This window comes from Halictus rubicundus, unplaced genomic scaffold (assembly GCF_050948215.1).
Source record: "Halictus rubicundus isolate RS-2024b unplaced genomic scaffold, iyHalRubi1_principal scaffold1330, whole genome shotgun sequence".
Lineage (NCBI taxonomy): Eukaryota > Metazoa > Arthropoda > Insecta > Hymenoptera > Halictidae > Halictus > Halictus rubicundus.
This window is the reverse complement of record NW_027489871.1, coordinates 1-22,049: the sequence shown is the minus strand read 5'-3', so window position 1 is coordinate 22,049 and position 22,049 is coordinate 1. Positions and strand designations below refer to the sequence as shown.

The 22,049-nt window shown below is 30.7% G+C and overlaps 2 protein-coding genes across 2 annotated transcripts; both read right to left on the bottom strand.

Annotated features, from left to right (window-relative positions):
• Positions 1–10,472: 10,472 nt before the first annotated feature.
• LOC143365109 (uncharacterized) lies at positions 10,473–11,456 on the bottom strand. Its single transcript, XM_076805051.1, has one exon. The coding sequence runs from the start codon at positions 11,454–11,456 to the stop codon at positions 10,473–10,475; it is 984 nt and encodes a 327-aa protein (XP_076661166.1).
• A 161-nt stretch (positions 11,457–11,617) lies between these two features.
• Positions 11,618–13,474, bottom strand: LOC143365108 (uncharacterized). Its single transcript, XM_076805050.1, has one exon. It carries the CDS (start codon positions 13,472–13,474, stop codon positions 11,618–11,620), a length of 1,857 nt encoding a protein of 618 aa, XP_076661165.1.
• Positions 13,475–22,049: the final 8,575 nt, after the last annotated feature.

The window sequence follows — 22,049 nt, the reverse complement described above, 5'->3', positions numbered from 1 at the left end:
TTATGGTATATTCTCGTATATTCTTCTATATTCGAGTAATATTATGGTATATTATGGTATATTCTTGTATATTCTGGTATATTCTGGTATATTCTAGTATATTCTCGAATGTTCTTCTATATTCTAGTAATATTATGGTATATTCTGGTATATTCTCCTATATTCTAGTAATATTATCGTATATTCTCGTATATTCTTCTATATTCGAGTAATATTATGGTATATTCTGGTATATTCTTCTATATTCTAGTTATATTATCGTATATTCTGGTATATTCTTCTATATTCTAGTAATATTATGGTATATTCTCGAATATTCTTCTATATTCGAGTAATATTATGGTATATTCTGGTATATTCTGGTATATTCTAGTATATTCAGGTATATTCTCGTATATTCTTATATATTTGAGTAATATTATGGTATATTCTGGTATATTCAAGTATATTCTGGTATATTCTGCAATATTCTAGTATATTCAGGTATATACAGGTATATTCTGGTATATTCTTCTATATTCTAGTAATATTATGGTATATTCTGGTATATTCTTCTATGTTCTAGTAATATTATGGTATATACTCGTATATTCTTCCATATTCGAGTAATATTATGGTATATTCTGGTATATTCAAGTATATTCTGGTATATTCTGCTATATTCTATTACATTCTCGAATATTCTTCTATATTCTAGTAATATTATGGTATATTCTCCTATATTCTAGTAATATTATCGTATATTCTCGTATATTCTTCTATATTCGAGTAATATTATGGTATATTCTGGTATATTCAAGTATATTCTGGTATATTCTGCTATATTGTAGTATATTCAGGTATATTCAGGTATATTCTGGTATATTCTTCCATATTCTAGTAATATTATGGTATATTCTGGTATATTCTACTATATTCTTGTAATATTATGGTATATTCTGTTATATTCTTCTATATTCTAGTAATATTATGGTATATTCTCGTATATTCTTCTATATTCGAGTAATATTCTGGTATATTCTGGTATATTCTAGTATATTCTGCTATATTTTAGTATATTCTGGTATATTCTCGTATATTCTTCTATATTCTAGTAATATTATGGTATATTCTGGTATATTCTTCTATATTCTAGTAATATTATGGTATATTCTGGTATATTCTTCTATATTCTAGTAATATTATGGTATATTCTCCTATATTCTAGTAATATTATCGTATATTCTCATATATTCTTCTATATTCGAGTAATATTATGGTATATTCTGGTATATTCTGGTCTATTATGGTATAGTCTAGTATATTCAGGTATATTCTGGTATATTCTTCTATATTCTAGTAATATTATGGTATATTCTGGTATATTCTTCTATATTCTAGTAATATTATGGTATATTCTGGTATATTCTTCTATATTCTAGTAATATTATGGTATATTCTCGTATATTCTTCCATATTCGAGTAATATTATGTTATATTCTGGTATATTCTGGTATATTCTGCTATATTCTAGTATATTCAGGTATATTCTCGTATATTCTTCTATTTTCTAGTAATATTATGGTATATTTTGGCATATTCTGCTATATTCTAGTATATTCAGGTATATTCTCGTATATTCTTTTTTATTGTAGTAATATTATGGTATATTCTGGTATATTCTGGTATATTCTGGTATATTTTGCTATATTCTAGTATATTCTGCTATATTTTAGTATATTCTGGTATATTCTCGTATATTCTTCTATATTCTAGTAATATTATGGTATATTCTGGTATATTCTTCTATATTCTAGTAATATTATGGTATATTCTGGTATATTCTTCTATATTCTAGTAATATTATGCTATATTCTCGTATATTCTTCTATATTCGAGTAATATTATGGTATATTATTGTATATTCAAGTATATTCTTGTATATTCTGCTATATTATGGTATATTCTGGTATATTCTTCTATATTCTAGTAATATTATGGTATATTCTGGTATATTCTTTTATATTCTAGTAATATTATGCTATATTCTGGTATATTCTGGTATATTCTTCTATATTCTAGTAATATTATGGAATATTCTGGTATATTCGTCTATATTCTAGTAACATTATGGTATATTCTCGTATATTCTTCCATATTCGAGTAATATTATGGCATATTCTGGTATATTCAAGTATATTCTGGTATATTCTGCTATATTCTAGTATATTCTCGAATATTCTTCTATATTCTAGTAATGTTATGGTATATTCTCCTATATTCTAGTAATATTATCGTATATTCTCATATATTCTTCTATATTCGAGTAATATTATGGTATATTCTGGTATATTCAAGTATATTCTGGTATATTCTGCTGTATTCTAGTATATTCAGGTATATTCAGGTATATTCTCGTGTATTCTTCTATATTCGAGTAATATTATGGTATATTCTAGTATATTCTTCTATATTCTAGTAATGTTATGGTATATTCTCCTATATTCTAGTAATATTATCGTATATTCTCATATATTCTTCTATATTCGAGTAATATTATGGTATATTCTGGTATATTCAAGTATATTCTGGTATATTCTGCTATATTCTAGTATATTCAGGTATATTCTAGTATATTCTGCTATATTCTCGTATATTCTTCTATATTCTAGTAATATTATGGTATATTCTGGTATATTCTTCTTATATTCTAGTAATATTATGGTATATTCTGGTATATTCTCCTATATTCCAGTAATATTATGGTATATTCTCGTATATTCTTCCATATTCGAGTAATATTATGGTATATTCTCGTATATTCTTCCATATTCGAGTAATATTATGTTATATTCTGGTATATTCTGGTATATTCTGCTATATTCTAGTATATTCAGGTATATTCTCGTATATTCTTCTATTTTCTAGTAATATTATGGTATATTTTGGCATATTCTGCTATATTCTAGTATATTCAGGTATATTCTCGTATATTCTTTTTTATTGTAGTAATATTATGGTATATTCTGGTATATTCTGGTATATTCTGGTATATTTTGCTATATTCTAGTATATTCTGCTATATTTTAGTATATTCTGGTATATTCTCGTATATTCTTCTATATTCTAGTAATATTATGGTATATTCTGGTATATTCTTCTATATTCTAGTAATATTATGGTATATTCTGGTATATTCTTCTATATTCTAGTAATATTATGCTATATTCTCGTATATTCTTCTATATTCGAGTAATATTATGGTATATTATTGTATATTCAAGTATATTCTTGTATATTCTGCTATATTATGGTATATTCTGGTATATTCTTCTATATTCTAGTAATATTATGGTATATTCTGGTATATTCTTTTATATTCTAGTAATATTATGCTATATTCTGGTATATTCTGGTATATTCTTCTATATTCTAGTAATATTATGGAATATTCTGGTATATTCGTCTATATTCTAGTAATATTATGGTATATTCTCGTATATTCTTCCATATTCGAGTAATATTATGGCATATTCTGGTATATTCAAGTATATTCTGGTATATTCTGCTATATTCTAGTATATTCTCGAATATTCTTCTATATTCTAGTAATGTTATGGTATATTCTCCTATATTCTAGTAATATTATCGTATATTCTCATATATTCTTCTATATTCGAGTAATATTATGGTATATTCTGGTATATTCAAGTATATTCTGGTATATTCTGCTGTATTCTAGTATATTCAGGTATATTCAGGTATATTCTCGTGTATTCTTCTATATTCGAGTAATATTATGGTATATTCTAGTATATTCTTCTATATTCTAGTAATGTTATGGTATATTCTCCTATATTCTAGTAATATTATCGTATATTCTCATATATTCTTCTATATTCGAGTAATATTATGGTATATTCTGGTATATTCAAGTATATTCTGGTATATTCTGCTATATTCTAGTATATTCAGGTATATTCTAGTATATTCTGCTATATTCTCGTATATTCTTCTATATTCTAGTAATATTATGGTATATTCTGGTATATTCTTCTTATATTCTAGTAATATTATGGTATATTCTGGTATATTCTCCTATATTCCAGTAATATTATGGTATATTCTCGTATATTCTTCCATATTCGAGTAATATTATGGTATATTCTCGTATATTCTTCCATATTCGAGTAATATTATGTTATATTCTGGTATATTCTGGTATATTCTGCTATATTCTAGTATATTCAGGTATATTCTCGTATATTCTTCTATTTTCTAGTAATATTATGGTATATTTTGGCATATTCTGCTATATTCTAGTATATTCAGGTATATTCTCGTATATTCTTTTTTATTGTAGTAATATTATGGTATATTCTGGTATATTCTGGTATATTCTGGTATATTTTGCTATATTCTAGTATATTCTGCTATATTTTAGTATATTCTGGTATATTCTCGTATATTCTTCTATATTCTAGTAATATTATGGTATATTCTGGTATATTCTTCTATATTCTAGTAATATTATGGTATATTCTGGTATATTCTTCTATATTCTAGTAATATTATGCTATATTCTCGTATATTCTTCTATATTCGAGTAATATTATGGTATATTATTGTATATTCAAGTATATTCTTGTATATTCTGCTATATTATGGTATATTCTGGTATATTCTTCTATATTCTAGTAATATTATGGTATATTCTGGTATATTCTTTTATATTCTAGTAATATTATGCTATATTCTGGTATATTCTGGTATATTCTTCTATATTCTAGTAATATTATGGAATATTCTGGTATATTCGTCTATATTCTAGTAATATTATGGTATATTCTCGTATATTCTTCCATATTCGAGTAATATTATGGCATATTCTGGTATATTCAAGTATATTCTGGTATATTCTGCTATATTCTAGTATATTCTCGAATATTCTTCTATATTCTAGTAATGTTATGGTATATTCTCCTATATTCTAGTAATATTATCGTATATTCTCATATATTCTTCTATATTCGAGTAATATTATGGTATATTCTGGTATATTCAAGTATATTCTGGTATATTCTGCTGTATTCTAGTATATTCAGGTATATTCAGGTATATTCTCGTGTATTCTTCTATATTCGAGTAATATTATGGTATATTCTAGTATATTCTTCTATATTCTAGTAATGTTATGGTATATTCTCCTATATTCTAGTAATATTATCGTATATTCTCATATATTCTTCTATATTCGAGTAATATTATGGTATATTCTGGTATATTCAAGTATATTCTGGTATATTCTGCTATATTCTAGTATATTCAGGTATATTCTAGTATATTCTGCTATATTCTCGTATATTCTTCTATATTCTAGTAATATTATGGTATATTCTGGTATATTCTTCTTATATTCTAGTAATATTATGGTATATTCTGGTATATTCTCCTATATTCCAGTAATAGTATGGTATATTCTCGTATATTCTTCCATATTCGAGTAATATTATGGTATATTCTGGTATATTCAAGTATATTCTGGTATATTCTGCTATATTCTAGTATATTCTCGAATATTCTTCTATATTCTAGTAATGTTATGGTATATTCTCCTATATTCTAGTACTATTATCGTATATTCTCATATATTCTTCTATATTCGAGTAATATTATGGTATATTCTGGTATATTCTTCTATATTCTAGTAATGTTATGGTATATTCTGGTATATTCTTCTATATTCTAGTAATATTATGGTATATTCTGGTATATTCTTCTATATTCTAGTAATATTATGGTATATTCTGGTATATTCAAGTATATTCTGGTATATTCTGCTATATTCTAGTATATTCTCGAATATTCTTCTATATTCTAGTAATGTTATGGTATATTCTCCTATATTCTAGTACTATTATCGTATATTCTCATATATTCTTCTATATTCGAGTAATATTATGGTATATTCTGGTATATTCAAGTATATTCTGGTATATTCTGCTATATTCTAGTATATTCAGGTATATTCAGGTATATTCTCGTGTATTCTTCTATATTCGAGTAATATTATGGTATATTCTAGTATATTCTTCTATATTCTAGTAATATTATGGTATATTCTGGTATATTCTTCTATATTCTGGTAATGTTATGGTATATTCTCGTATATTCTTCTATATTCGAGTAATATTATGGTATATTATGGTATATTCAAGTATATTCTGGTATATTCTGCTATATTCTGGTATATTCTAGTATATTGAGGTATATTCTCGTATATTCTTCTATTTTCTATCAATATTATGGTATATTTTGGCATATTCTGCTATATTCTAGTATACTCAGGTATATTCTCGTATATTCTTCTATATTCTAGTAATATTATGTTGTATTCTGGAATATTCTGGTATATTCTTGTATATTCTGCTATATTCTAGTATATTCTGCTATATTCTAGTATATTCTGGTATATTCTCGTATATTCTTCTATATTCTAGTAATATTATGGTATATTCTGGTATATTCTTCTATATTCTAGTAATATTATGGTATATTCTGGTATATTCTTCTATATACTAGTAATATTATGGTATATTCTGGTATATTCTTCTATATTCTAGTAATATTATGGTATATTCTGGTACATTCTTCTATATTCTAGTAATGTTATGGTATATTCTCGTATATTCTTCCATATTCATGTAATATTATGGTATATACTGGTATATTCAAGTATATTCTGGTATATTCTGCTATATTCTAGTATATTCTCGAATATTCTTCTATATTCTAGTAATATTATGGTATATTCTCCTATATTCTAGTAATATTATAGTATATTCTCGTATATTCTTCTATATTCGAGTAATATTATGGTATATTCGAGTAATATTATGGTATATTCGAGTAATATTATGGTATATTCTGGTATATTCAAGTATATTCTGGTATATTCTGCTATATTCTAGTATATTCAGGTATATTCAGGTATATTCTGTTATATTATTCTATATTCTAGTAATATTATGGTATATTCTGGTATATTCTTCTATATTCTAGTAATGTTATGGTATATTCTGGTATATTCTTCTATATTCTAGTAATATTATGGTATATTCTCGTATATTCTTCCATATTCAAGTAATATTATGGTATATTCTGGTATATTCAAGTATATTCTGGTATATTCTGCTATATTCTAGTATATTCTCGAATATTCTTCTATATTCTTAATATTATGGTATATTCTCCTATATTCTAGTAATATTATCGTATATTCTCATATATTCTTCTATATTCGAGTAATATTATGGTATACTCGAGTAATATTATGGTATGTTCTGGTATATTCAAGTATATTCTGGTATATTCTGCTATATTCTAGTATATTCAGGTATATTCAGGTATATTCTGTTATATTCTTCTATATTCTAGTCATATTATGGTATATTCTGGTATATTCTTCTATATTCTAGTAATATTATGGTATATTCTGGTATATTCTTCTATGTTCTACTAATATTATGGTACATTCTCGTATATTCTTCCATATTCGAGTAATATTATGGTATATTCTGGTGTATTCTTCTATATTCTAGTAATATTATGGTATATTCTGGTATATTTTTCTGTATTCTAGTAATATTGTGGTATATTCTGGTATATTCAAGTATATTCTGGTATATTCTGCTATATTCTAGTATATTCTCGAATATTCTTCTATATTCTAGTAATGTTATGGTGTATTCTCCTATATTCTAGTAATATTATCGTATATTCTCATATATTCTTCTATATTCGAGTAATATTATGGTATATTCTGGTATATTCAAGTATATTCTGGTATATTCTGCTATATTCTAGTATATTCTCGAATATTCTTCTATATTCTAGTAATGTTATGGTATATTCTTCTATATTCTAGTAATATTATGGTATATTCTGGTATATTCTTCTATATTCTAGTAATGTTATGGTATATTCTGGTATATTCTTCTATATTCTAGTAATATTATGGTATATTCTCGTATATTCTTCCATATTCAAGTAATATTATGGTATATTCTGGTATATTCAAGTATATTCTGGTATATTCTGCTATATTCTAGAGTGTTCTCGAATATTCTTCTATATTCTTAATATTATGGTATATTCTCCTATATTCTAGTAATATTATCGTATATTCTCGTATATTCTTCTATATTCGAGTAATATTATGGTATATTCGAGTAATATTATGGTATATTCTGGTATATTCAAGTATATTCTGGTATATTCTGCTATATTCTAGTATATTCAGGTATATTCAGGTATATTCTCGTATATTCTTCTATATTCTAGTAATATTATGGTATATTCTGGTATATTCTTCTAAATTCTAGTAACATTATGGTATATTCTGGTATATTCTTCTATATTCTAGTAATATTATGTTACATTCTGGTATATTCTTCTATATTCTAGTAATGTTATGGTATATTCTGGTATATTCTTCTATATTCTAGTAATATTATGGTATATTCTCGTATATTCTTCCATATTCAAGTAATATTATGGTATATTCTGGTATATTCAAGTATATTCTGGTATATTCTGCTATATTCTAGAGTGTTCTCGAATATTCTTCTATATTCTTAATATTATGGTATATTCTCCTATATTCTAGTAATATTATCGTATATTCTCGTATATTCTTCTATATTCGAGTAATATTATGGTATATTCGAGTAATATTATGGTATATTCTGGTATATTCAAGTATATTCTGGTATATTCTGCTATATTCTAGTATATTCAGGTATATTCAGGTATATTCTCGTATATTCTTCTATATTCTAGTAATATTATGGTATATTCTGGTATATTCTTCTAAATTCTAGTAATATTATGGTATATTCTGGTATATTCTTCTATATTCTAGTAATATTATGTTACATTCTGGTATATTCTTCTATATTCTAGTAATGTTATGGTATATTCTCGTATATTCTTCCATATTCAAGTAATATTATGGTATATTCTCGTATATTCTTCCATATTCAAGTAATATTATGGTATATACTGGTATATTCAAGTATATTCTGGTATATTCTGCTATATTCTAGTATATTCTCGAATATTCTTCTATATTCTTAATATTATGGTATATTCTCCTATATTCTAGTAATATCATCGTATATTCTCGTATATTCTTCTATATTCGAGTAATATTATGGTATATTCGAGTAATATTATGGTATATTCGAGTAATATTATGGTATATTCTGGTATATTCAAGTATATTCTGGTATATTCTGCTATATTCTAGTATATTCAGGTATATTCAGGTATATTCTGTTATATTCTTCTATATTCTAGTCATATTATGGTATATTCTGGTATATTCTTCTATATTCTAGTAATATTATTGTTCGCGACGAAACTTTCGCGTTTGTTGCCCGCCAACTTAATCTTGGGCAACTATTTCAACGGATACGGAAGACTGGATTGGAACAGGAAAGGAATCGCGTTTCGTCCCGAACCTGTCGGAGGGCTCGTCAGTAAGGCTATTCCGATAGGTCCTGCCTTAGACGCGCGCGGATCCGAGTGATCCGTATTGTATTCGTCTTGCCGTGTGCAAGGCGATTTGACTCTCGGTATAATTGACTGTAAGTGTCACGTGTTCAAGATCTTGTATGGACTCATTGCAAGCTAGACTTCCAGACTCAACGCGAAGTTGTAAGGTTCGGATGAGACCTGTGGTGTTGCTCGTCCGAAGATCGTATATGAACTGTATTTGAAGCTCGACCGCCTTTCAGAATTAACTCGAGGTCATAGGCTCCCCATGGCTGAGAGGTTGGCCTTAGGTGGTTATAGGCTCCTCGTGGCTGAGAGGTTGGCCTTAGGTGTAGGAGAGGTATGTGTCGCTCGTTGCGACGAGAAAGGAAGCTCTCCGGATTGGTTAGGGAAAACTTGCATTTTCCAATCAGCATGCCCTTAATTGTTCAAACTCCCTTCCACAGGCTCAGGCTAAGAGCCTGGTTGGAAGGAAGAGTGGGGCGATGCATAACTTGGGAAAAACCGAGTGTTTTGGTAATTCGACGCTGTCGAAAGGTCGATTGTCATAGACCCTTGAACCGTGTCATGAATTTATGGCCTGACCGTACTTAGTGGCCGCGAGCGAAGGATATACATCCTCGGGCCGTATCTAAAGAACGCGAAGGTTTTGCAGACCCATCTTGTGTATTCAAACATCGTTCGGTCGGTCCGATTGTAAACAGCTTCGAGATGATGAGGGCCAAAGTTGCTATTTGGTTACGTCTCTAAATCACGAATGTTTTGAAATAAAAGGAGATACGAACAAAGACCCTCTGTAAGACCCTTTCGTTTATCGATAGCATGAAGAAACGATTCATGCTTAAGATGACAGTTCTGTTGCGACGGAACATGCTCCCCCTCGTTGATCGAGTCGATCGATCAATAGTAAATGTGATAACCTTGACTCACCTTGGTTATGCTGACGTCGTGGCACCGAGCGATTGTGCACTGTCTGAATCGGGAAGAGGTGCTAACCTTTTAACGTTCCGTTTGTATGTGCCGTTGATGGTGCGAACGGTTACTGCGCGTATGATACCGTCGGTTCCTGGGTGTACTTGTTGTACTCGACCCAGATGCCAACACAATGGTGGGAGATGATCGTCCTTCAAAAGTACGATGGTCCCGATGTTGATGTTGTGAGACCCTTTGTTCCATTTGTGTCGGAGGTTAAGTTGATGAATATATTCCTTGTGCCATCGGGTCCAGAAGTCTTGTTTGACCTTCTGGATATGTTGCCAATTGGATAGGCGATTTGATGGCGATTTGCTGAAATCAGTCTCGGTGATGCACGTCAAAGAACCACCGATCAGGAAATGGCCGGGCGTAAGAGCGGATATATCGTTTGGATCTGACGAGAGTGGTGTCAGAGGACGCGAATTGAGTATGGCTTCGATCTCGATAACGAATGTGGTGAATTGTTCGTATGTGAATAATTCTTCACCGACAACACGTTTGACATGCTGTTTAAATGATTTGACGGCGGCTTCCCACAGTCCGCCGAAATGAGGTGACAGAGCGGGCATGAAATGCCATGATATAGATTTGGATGTGAGAAAGTGATTGAATTTCTCGTCCTTAGATAATGTTTGGTGGAGTTCCGTTAACTCATTGTTGGCACCGACGAAGTTGGTACCGTTGTCTGAATATAGGTTTTTGCACATTCCTCGCCGCGCGATGAATCGTTTAAGTGCCGCGATAAATGCTTCGGTGGTCAGATCGCTGACTACTTCCAAATGGACGGCCTTTGTTGCAAAGCAAATGAACACGGCCACGTAGACCTTAATTTGGGTCCGATTTCTGAATTGTCGTTCCTTTATGAAGAAGGGACCGCAATAATCTATTCCGCTGTTGATGAAAGGACGACCCTCGGTGACGCGCGCGGCAGGTAGGTTGCCCATTACATATTCGACGCTGGTGGGTTTTACCCGGAAACATCTGACGCATTGCCTAATGATTTGGCGTGTGGTGGTTTTTCCATTTATTGGCCAATACAATTGTCGCACATCGTATAACGTGGTTGTGATTCCAGCGTGATGATTTCGTAGGTGTGAATCACGAATTATGAGTTTGGTGACGTGATGCTCTCGAGGTAAAAGTATCGGATGTCTCTGTTCAAAAGGCAGGGTAGAATTTTGTAATCGTCCCCCACACGTAATACTCCTGAGTCGTCAAGAAACGGACATAATGGCATCAGATTGCTAGTGTTTGGTAATCTTCCGATTTTCAAATCACGTATGTCATGAGCAAATGTAACAGCTTGTAATAATCTTATTATTCGGTCGTTTGCGTCTTGTAATTCTTTAATAGACAAAGGTCCTGAGGCCCGATGTTTGGTTCGAAAACGTAAACAATAGGCAACGATTCGTCTGAGTTTTTGAATGTTCGAGTATCGCATGAGAATCTCGTCGGTTTGGGTGATCAAGCCTACTAAACACGTCACCGTCCGTAGTTCCGGTAGCTCCTCACACCTGGCAAATCTTGCTGGTGGCCATTTGGCTTGCTCTTGGGTGAGCCACTTGGGTCCGTTGCGCCAAAGGTGATTGTTGTTGAATTCTACGGCGGTGGTTCCCCGAGAAATGAGGTCGGCTGGATTGTCAGTTGACCGAACATGTCGCCATGATTGAATGTCCGTTTTGCGTTGAATATCTGCTACGCGGTTCGCAACGAAAGTCTTTAAAGTAGAAGGTTGTTTTTTCAACCAGCCTAGGACGACGGTCGAATCAGTCCAGAAAATGGTTTTGTCGATATTGTGTGTTAACGCGTTTCGCACGGTTTGGGATAACGTGGCTAATAATACGGCGCCGCATAGTTCTAAACGCGCTAGGGTTATCTGACTGAGCGGCGCGACCCGCGATTTTGCGCAAAGTAGGTGCGCGTGAATGGACCCGGAATGATCGGTTGTTCGTATATATAAGCAGGCGCCGTAGGCTTTTTCGCTAGCGTCGCAAAAGCCGTGTAATTCGGTCCGTTTTGCCTTTTTTATTCTTACAAGGCGTTTGAATTCAATATCGTTGAGTTGTTGTAGAGTGCTTTCGAAATTTGTCCATTCTGTGTGGATGCTGGTAGGTACTGACTCGTCCCAGGTGATTTTCAAGGTCCAGAGTCGTTGCATTATGATTTTGGCAATGATCGTAATAGGGCCGAGCAAGCCGAGTGGATCGTATATTTTTGCAATTGTTGATAAGATATTTCGTTTGCTGACCTCGGTTGTCGTTGTTGGTTGGACTGAATATCTAATCGTGTCATGCTGGGCATCCCATGATATTCCTAGTGTTTTCATGGTGGATGCATCTCCCAGAATTTTTGGATGGATTAATTCCTTGCTCAGACTCGATAGCAATTTCGGTTCGTTCGACGCCCACTGTCGAATATTAAGAGCACCTTTCTTCAACAAGGTTATTATTTGATGTTGTAACCTCTTCGCTTCTGTGATTGAATCGGTGCCGGTCAATAAATCGTCGACGTATAAGTCTCTTTTGATACGAGCTGCTGCTTCCGGAAAATTGCGTTCTTCATCGGTCGCTAACTGGTGTAGACTTCGTATAGCCAAATATGGAGCTGATGCGAGTCCGAAAGTAACAGTGGTCAATTCGTATGTCTTTATTTCTTCGTGCGGATCTCTCCACAATATTCTCTGATAAATACGATCTTCGGGTCGAATGAGAAACTGACGATACATTTTCTCGATGTCCCCTGTTAAGACGTACGTGTGCATTCGGAATCTTAATAAAAGCGATAGGAGATCGTCTTGCAATGTGGGACCGATTCGGAGAGTGTCGTTTAAAGATAGATTCGTGTTTGTCTTCGCGGATCCGTCGAAAACTACTCGGACCTTAGTTGTCAAACTCGTGGGTTTAATGACGGCGTGGTGCGGTAAGTAGAAACCTGGCGTGTGAACGGTTGTTACCTGTTTCATATGTCCGAGTGCACGGTATTCGTCTATCACCTTTGTGTATTTTTGGTCGTTGTTACGAATGTCCGTTTCGGGGCTCGCGATCGAAGGTTTGGCGACGGTCGTTGGATTTCCGGTAACGCGTGTCTTATCCGTTTCGCGTTTGTTGTTGTTTTCTGAGAGCTACTCTGATGCGATGCGTTGCGGAGATGTTTGAACATCTCTGCCGCGTGAGGCATGCGTGTGTCGACTAGGGTTTGCTCCCATGTACGGCGCGTTTCGTGGTCCATGCGATCGATCGCGATGCTCGTGATGAAATCGTTTGCGATATCCTCCCAAGATCGGCCGAGCGATTGTAACGAACGGATGTGGGATTGCATGTAATTGATCAAATTGTTGATCGAATTTGGCGTACCGTCCGGCATTGCCGGTGTCTCGAGTAATAGTGCGGTGTGTTGTAGAACGAGCGCGCGTTGGTTGTCATAAGTCTCTAATAATTGAGCCCACACGGCTTTGTAATTTTCTTCGCTCATTGTGAACGATTCGATGGCGGATTCGGCTTGTCCTGATACTGATAACCTCAGGTAATTAAATCGTTGTATGTCAGTGAGTCCGGTGTGACCGTGGATCAAGCTTAAAAACGCGTCTTTAAATGGTAGCCATTTCTCGAGACGACCGTCGAAACGAGGAAGATTGATCTTCGGGAGATGTATTCCGGTGATGCTATTTGATGTGGACGGTGCCGGCGAATCGGTCGTGGTTCTCATAGATTGACTTGGTGTCAATGAGAAACTTTCCGATAATTGTATCGCGCTCGCTAATGCGTCGTCGTACGCGGTGGTTACCGTTTTGCGCTCGGTTTCGGTTTGGTCGAAGTCTTCGTATTGACCTAATTCGTCTTGCGCGTCGTTGAAGGCGTCGAACTGTTTTCTCAGCCGATCTATTCGTTCGCGTAGTTTTGTACGTGCGGTCGCGGAATCTTGATATTCTGACAACTCGGTGGTGAAGTTTGTCAAATTCGAGGTAAAAACGCGTTGTTTGTGTTTGAGGGCGCGAATGCGTTGATTCCCTTTGATCGCGTTAGCCATTTTCGCTGTCTTACTGAGAATTGCCAATTGAAATTCCTGATCGGTAAATTCAGAATAACGTGCCTACCTTGAGCTGATGTAGTTGGTTGAATGTCTCGTCAGCTGCTGTCTAACTGGCTGGTCAGCGATGATGGTTGGTCGTGGCTGCCTTCGTCCACCCTGGCTGATCAGCAATGTCGGTTGATCGCGGCTAAGGCTGTCTGATTCCTTTAATCCGATTGTCCACACTAGTTTGTCTTTTCACTCACTGCACTGTCACTAGGCCACCGTATCCGGCTCGAAGGACCAAATGTTCGCGACGAAACCTTCGCGTTTGTTGCCCGCCAACTTAATCTTGGGCAACTATTTCAACGGATACGGAAGACTGGATTGGAACAGGAAAGGAATCGCGTTTCGTCCCGAACCTGTCGGAGGACTCGTCAGTAAGGCTATTCCGACAGGTCCTGCCTTAGACGCGCGCGGATCCGAGTGATCCGTATTGTATTCGCCTTGCCGTGTGCAAGGCGATTTGACTCTCGGTATAATTGACTGTAAGTGTCACGTGTTCAAGATCTTGTATGGACTCATTGCAAGCTAGACTTCCAGACTCAACGCGAAGTTGTAAGGTTCGGATGAGACCTGTGGTGTTGCTCGTCCGAAGATCGTATATGAACTGTATTTGAAGCTCGACCGCCTTTCAGAATTAACTCGAGGTCATAGGCTCCCCATGGCTGAGAGGTTGGCCTTAGGTGGTTATAGGCTCCTCGTGGCTGAGAGGTTGGCCTTAGGTGTAGGAGAGGTATGTGTCGCTCGTTGCGACGAGAAAGGAAGCTCTCCGGATTGGTTAGGGAAAACTTGCATTTTCCAATCAGCATGCCCTTAATTGTTCAAACTCCCTTCCACAGGCTCAGGCTAAGAGCCTGGTTGGAAGGAAGAGTGGGGCGATGCATAACTTGGGAAAAACCGAGTGTTTTGGTAATTCGACGCTGTCGAAAGGTCGATTGTCATAGACCCTTGAACCGTGTCATGTATTTATGGCCTGACCGTACTTAGTGGCCGCGAGCGAAGGATATACATCCTCGGGCCGTATCTAAAGAACGCGAAGGTTTTGCAGACCCATCTTGTGTATACAAACATCGTTCGGTCGGTCCGATTGTAAACAGCTTCGAGATGATGAGATCCAAAGTTGCTATTTGGTTACGTCTCTAAATCACGAATGTTTTGAAATAAAAGGAGATACGAACAAAGACCCTCTGTAAGACCCTTTCGTTTAACGATAGCATGAAGAAACGATTCATGCTTAAGATGACAGTTCTGTTGCGACGGAACAATTATGGTATATTCTGGTATATTCTTCTATGTTCTAGTAATATTATGGTATATTCTCGTATATTCTTCCATATTCGAGTAATATTATGGTATATTCTGGTATATTCAAGTATATTCTGGTATATTCTGCTATATTCTAGTATATTCTCGAATATTCTTCTATATTCTAGTAATGTTATGTTATATTCTCCTATATTCTAGTAATATTATCGTATATTCTCATATATTCTTCTATATTCGAGTAATATTATGGTATATTCGAGTAATATTATGGTATATTCGAGTAATATTATGGTATATTCTGGTATATTCAAGTATATTCTGGTATATTCTGCTATATTCTAGTATATTCAGGTATATTCAGGTATATTCTCGTATATTCTTCTATATTCTAGTAATATTATGGTATATTCTGGTATATTCTTCCAAATTCTAGTAATATTATGGTATATTCTGGTATATTCTTCTATATTCTAGTAATATTATGTTATATTCAGGTATATTCTTCTATATTCTAGTAATGTTATGGTATATTCTGGTATATTCTTCTATATTCTAGTAATATTATGGTATATTCTGGTATATTCTTCTATATTCTAGTAATATTATGGTATATTCTGGTATATTCTTCTATATTCTAGTAATATTATGGTATATTCTGGTATATTCTTCTATATTCTAGTAATATTATGGTATATTCTGGTATATTCTTCTATATTCTAGTAATATTATGGTATATTCTGGTATATTCTTCTATATTCTAGTAATATTATGGTATATTCTGGTATATTCTTCTATATTCTAGTAATATTATGGTATATTCTGGTATATTCAAGTATATTCTGGTATATTCTGCTATATTCTAGTATATTCTCGAATATTCTTCTATATTCTAGTAATGTTATGGTATATTCTCCTATATTCTAGTAATATTATCGTAAATATTCTCATATATTCTTCTATATTCGAGTAATATTATGGTATATTCTGGTATATTCAAGTATATTCTGGTATATTCTGCTATATTCTAGTATATTCAGGTACATTCTAGTATATTCTGCTATATTCTCGTATATTCTTCTATATTCTAGTAATATTATGGTATATTCTGGTATATTCTTCTTATATTCTAGTAATATTATGGTATATTCTGGTATATTCTCCTATATTCCAGTAATATTATGGTATATTCTAGTATATTCTTCTATATTCTAGTAATATTATGGTATATTCTGGTATATTCTTCTATATTCTGGTAATATTATGGTATATTCTGGTATATTCTTCTATATTCTAGTAATATTATGGTATATTCTGGTATATTCTTCTATATACTAGTAATATTATGGTATATTCTGGTATATTCTTCTATATTCTAGTAATATTATGGTATATTCTGGTATATTCTTCTATATTCTAGTAATATTATGGTATATTCTCGTATATTCTTCCATATTCATGTAATATTATGGTATATACTGGTATATTCAAGTATATTCTGGTATATTCTGCTATATTCTAGTATATTCTCGAATATTCTTCTATATTCTAGTAATATTATGGTATATTCTCCTATATTCTAGTAATATTATCGTATATTCTCGTATATTCTTCTATATTCGAGTAATATTATGGTATATTCGAGTAATATTATGGTATATTTTGGTATATTCAAGTATATTCTGGTATATTCTGCTATATTCTAGTATATTCAGGTATATTCAGGTATATTCTGTTATATTCTTCTATATTCTAGTAATATTATGTTATATTCAGGTATATTCTTCTATATTCTAGTAATGTTATGGTATATTCTGGTATATTCTTCTATATTCTAGTAATATTATGGTATATTCTGGTATATTCTTCTATATTCTAGTAATATTATGGTATATTCTGGTATATTCTTCTATATTCTAGTAATATTATGGTATATTCTGGTATATTCTTCTATATTCTAGTAATATTATGGTATATTCTGGTATATTCTTCTATATTCTAGTAATATTATGGTATATTCTGGTATATTCTTCTATATTCTAGTAATATTATGGTATATTCTGGTATATTCTTCTATATTCTAGTAATATTATGGTATGTTCTGGTATATTCAAGTATATTCTGGTATATTCTGCTATATTCTAGTATATTCTCGAATATTCTTCTATATTCTAGTAATGTTATGGTATATTCTCCTATATTCTAGTAATATTATCGTAAATATTCTCATATATTCTTCTATATTCGAGTAATATTATGGTATATTCTGGTATATTCAAGTATATTCTGGTATATTCTGCTATATTCTAGTATATTCAGGTACATTCTAGTATATTCTGCTATATTCTCGTATATTCTTCTATATTCTAGTAATATTATGGTATATTCTGGTATATTCTTCTTATATTCTAGTAATATTATGGTATATTCTGGTATATTCTCCTATATTCCAGTAATATTATGGTATATTCTATTATATTCTGCTATATTCTAGTATATTTTGGTATATTCTCGTATATTCTTCTATATTCGAGTAATATTATGGTATATTCTGGTATATTCAAGTATATTCTGGTATATTCCGCTATATTCTGGTATATTCTCGTATATTCTTCTGTATTCTAGTAATATTATGGTATATTCTCGTATATTCTTCCATATTCGAGTAATATTATGGTATATTCTGGTATATTCTTCTATATTCTAGTAATATTATGGTATATTCTGGTATATTCTTCTATATTCTAGTAATATTATGGTATATTCTGGTATATTCTTCTATATTCTAGTAATATTATGGTATATTCTCGTATATTCTTCCATATTCATGTAATATTATGGTATATACTGGTATATTCAAGTATATTCTGGTATATTCTGCTATATTCTAGTATATTCTCGAATATTCTTCTATATTCTTAATATTATGGTATATTCTCCTATATTCTAGTAATATTATCGTATATTCTCGTATATTCTTCTATATTCGAGTAATATTATGGTATATTCGAGTAATATTATGGTATATTCTGGTATATTCAAGTATATTCTGGTATATTCTGCTATATTCTAGTATATTCAGGTATATTCAGGTATATTCTCTTATATTCTTCTATATTCTAGTAATATTATGGTATATTCTGGTATATTTTTCTAAATTCTAGTATATTATGGTATATTCTGGTATATTCTTCTATATTCTAGTAATATTATGTTATATTCTGGTATATTCTTCTATATTCTAGTAATATTATGGTATATTCTGGTATATTCTGCTATATTCTAGTATATTCTCGAATATTCTTCTATATTCTTAATATTATGGTATATTCTCCTATATTCTAGTAATATTATCGTATATTATCGTATATTCTTCTATATTCGAGTAATATTATGGTATATTCGAGTAATATTATGGTATATTCTGGTATATTCAAGTATATTCTGGTATATTCTGCTATATTCTAGTATATTCAGGTATATTCAGGTATATTCTCTTATATTCTTCTATATTCTAGTAATATTATGGTATATTCTGGTATATTTTTCTAAATTCTAGTATATTATGGTATATTCTGGTATATTCTTCTATATTCTAGTAATATTATCTTATATTCTGGTATATTCTTCTATATTCTTCTATATTCTAGTAATATTATGGTATATTCTTCTATATTCTAGTAATATTATGGTATATTCTCGTATATTCTTCCATATTCAAGTAATATTATGGTATATTCTGGTATATTCAAGTATATTCTGGTATATTCTGCTATATTCTAGTATATTCTCGAATATTCTTCTATATTCTAGTAATATTATGGTATATTCTCCTATATTCTAGTAATATTATCGTATATTATCGTATATTCTTCTATATTCGAGTAATATTATGGTATATTCGAGTAATATTATGGTATATTCTGGTATATTCAAGTATATTCTGGTATATTCTTCTATATTCTAGTATATTCAGGTATATTCAGGTATATTCTGTTATATTCTTCTATATTCTAGTAATATTATGGTATATTCTTCTATATTCTAGTAATATTATGGTATATTCTGGTATATTTTTCTAAATTCTAGTATATTATGGTATATTCTGGTATATTCTTCTATATTCTAGTAATATTATGTTATATTCTGGTATATTCTTCTATATTCTAGTAATATTATGGTATATTCTGGTATATTCTGCTATATTCTAGTATATTCTCGAATATTCTTCTATATTCTTAATATTATGGTATATTCTCCTATATTCTAGTAATATTATCGTATATTATCGTATATTCTTCTATATTCGAGTAATATTATGGTATATTCGAGTAATATTATGGTATATTCTGGTATATTCAAGTATATTCTGGTATATTCTGCTATATTCTAGTATATTCAGGTATATTCAGGTATATTCTCTTATATTCTTCTATATTCTAGTAATATTATGGTATATTCTGGTATATTTTTCTAAATTCTAGTATATTATGGTATATTCTGGTATATTCTTCTATATTCTAGTAATATTATCTTATATTCTGGTATATTCTTCTATATTCTAGTAATATTATGGTATATTCTGGTATATTCTGCTATATTCTAGTATATTCTCGAATATTCTTCTATATTCTTAATATTATGGTATATTCTCCTATATTCTAGTAATATTATCGTATATTATCGTATATTCTTCTATATTCGAGTAATATTATGGTATATTCGAGTAATATTATGGTATATTCTGGTATATTCAAGTATATTCTGGTATATTCTGCTATATTCTAGTATATTCAGGTATATTCAGGTATATTCTCTTATATTCTTCTATATTCTAGTAATATTATGGTATATTCTGGTATATTTTTCTAAATTCTAGTATATTATGGTATATTCTGGTATATTCTTCTATATTCTAGTAATATTATCTTATATTCTGGTATATTCTTCTATATTCTTCTATATTCTAGTAATATTATGGTATATTCTTCTATATTCTAGTAATATTATGGTATATTCTCGTATATTCTTCCATATTCAAGTAATATTATGGTATATTCTGGTATATTCAAGTATATTCTGGTATATTCTGCTATATTCTAGTATATTCTCGAATATTCTTCTATATTCTAGTAATATTATGGTATATTCTCCTATATTCTAGTAATATTATCGTATATTATCGTATATTCTTCTATATTCGAGTAATATTATGGTATATTCGAGTAATATTATGGTATATTCTGGTATATTCAAGTATATTCTGGTATATTCTTCTATATTCTAGTATATTCAGGTATATTCAGGTATATTCTGTTATATTCTTCTATATTCTAGTAATATTATGGTATATTCTTCTATATTCTAGTAATATTATGGTATATTCTGGTATATTCTTCTATATTCTAGTAATATAATGGTATATTCTCGTATATTCTTCCATATTCGAGTAATATTATGGTATATTCTGGTATATTCAAGTATATTCTGGTATATTCTGCTATATTCTAGTATATTCTCGAATATTCTTCTATATTCTAGTAATGTTATGGTATATTCTCCTATCTTCTAATAATATTATCGTATATTCTCATATATTCTTCTATATTCGAGTAATATTATGGTATATTCTGGTATATTCAAGCATATTCTGGTATATTCTGCTATATTCTAGTATATTCAGGTATATTCTCGTATATTCTTCTATATTCGAGTAATATTATGGTATATTCTGGTATATTCTTCTATATTCTAGTAATGTTATGGTATATTCTCCTATATTCTTGTAATATTATGGTATATTCTGGTATATTCAAGTATATTCTGGTATATTCTTCTATATTCTAGTAATATTATGGTATATTCTGGTATATTCAAGTATATTCTGGTATATTCTGCTATATTCTAGTATATTCAGGTATATTCAGGTATATTCTCGTATATTCTTCTATATTCGAGTAATATTATGGTATATTCTGGTATATTCAAGCATATTCTTGTATATTCTGCTATATTCTAGTATATTCAGGTATATTCAGGTATATTCTCGTATATTCTTCTATATTCGAGTAATATTATGGTATATTCTGGTATATTCTTCTATATTCTAGTAATGTTATGGTATATTCTCCTATATTCTTGTAATATTATGGTATATTCTGGTATATTCAAGTATATTCTGGTATATTCTGCTATATTCTAGT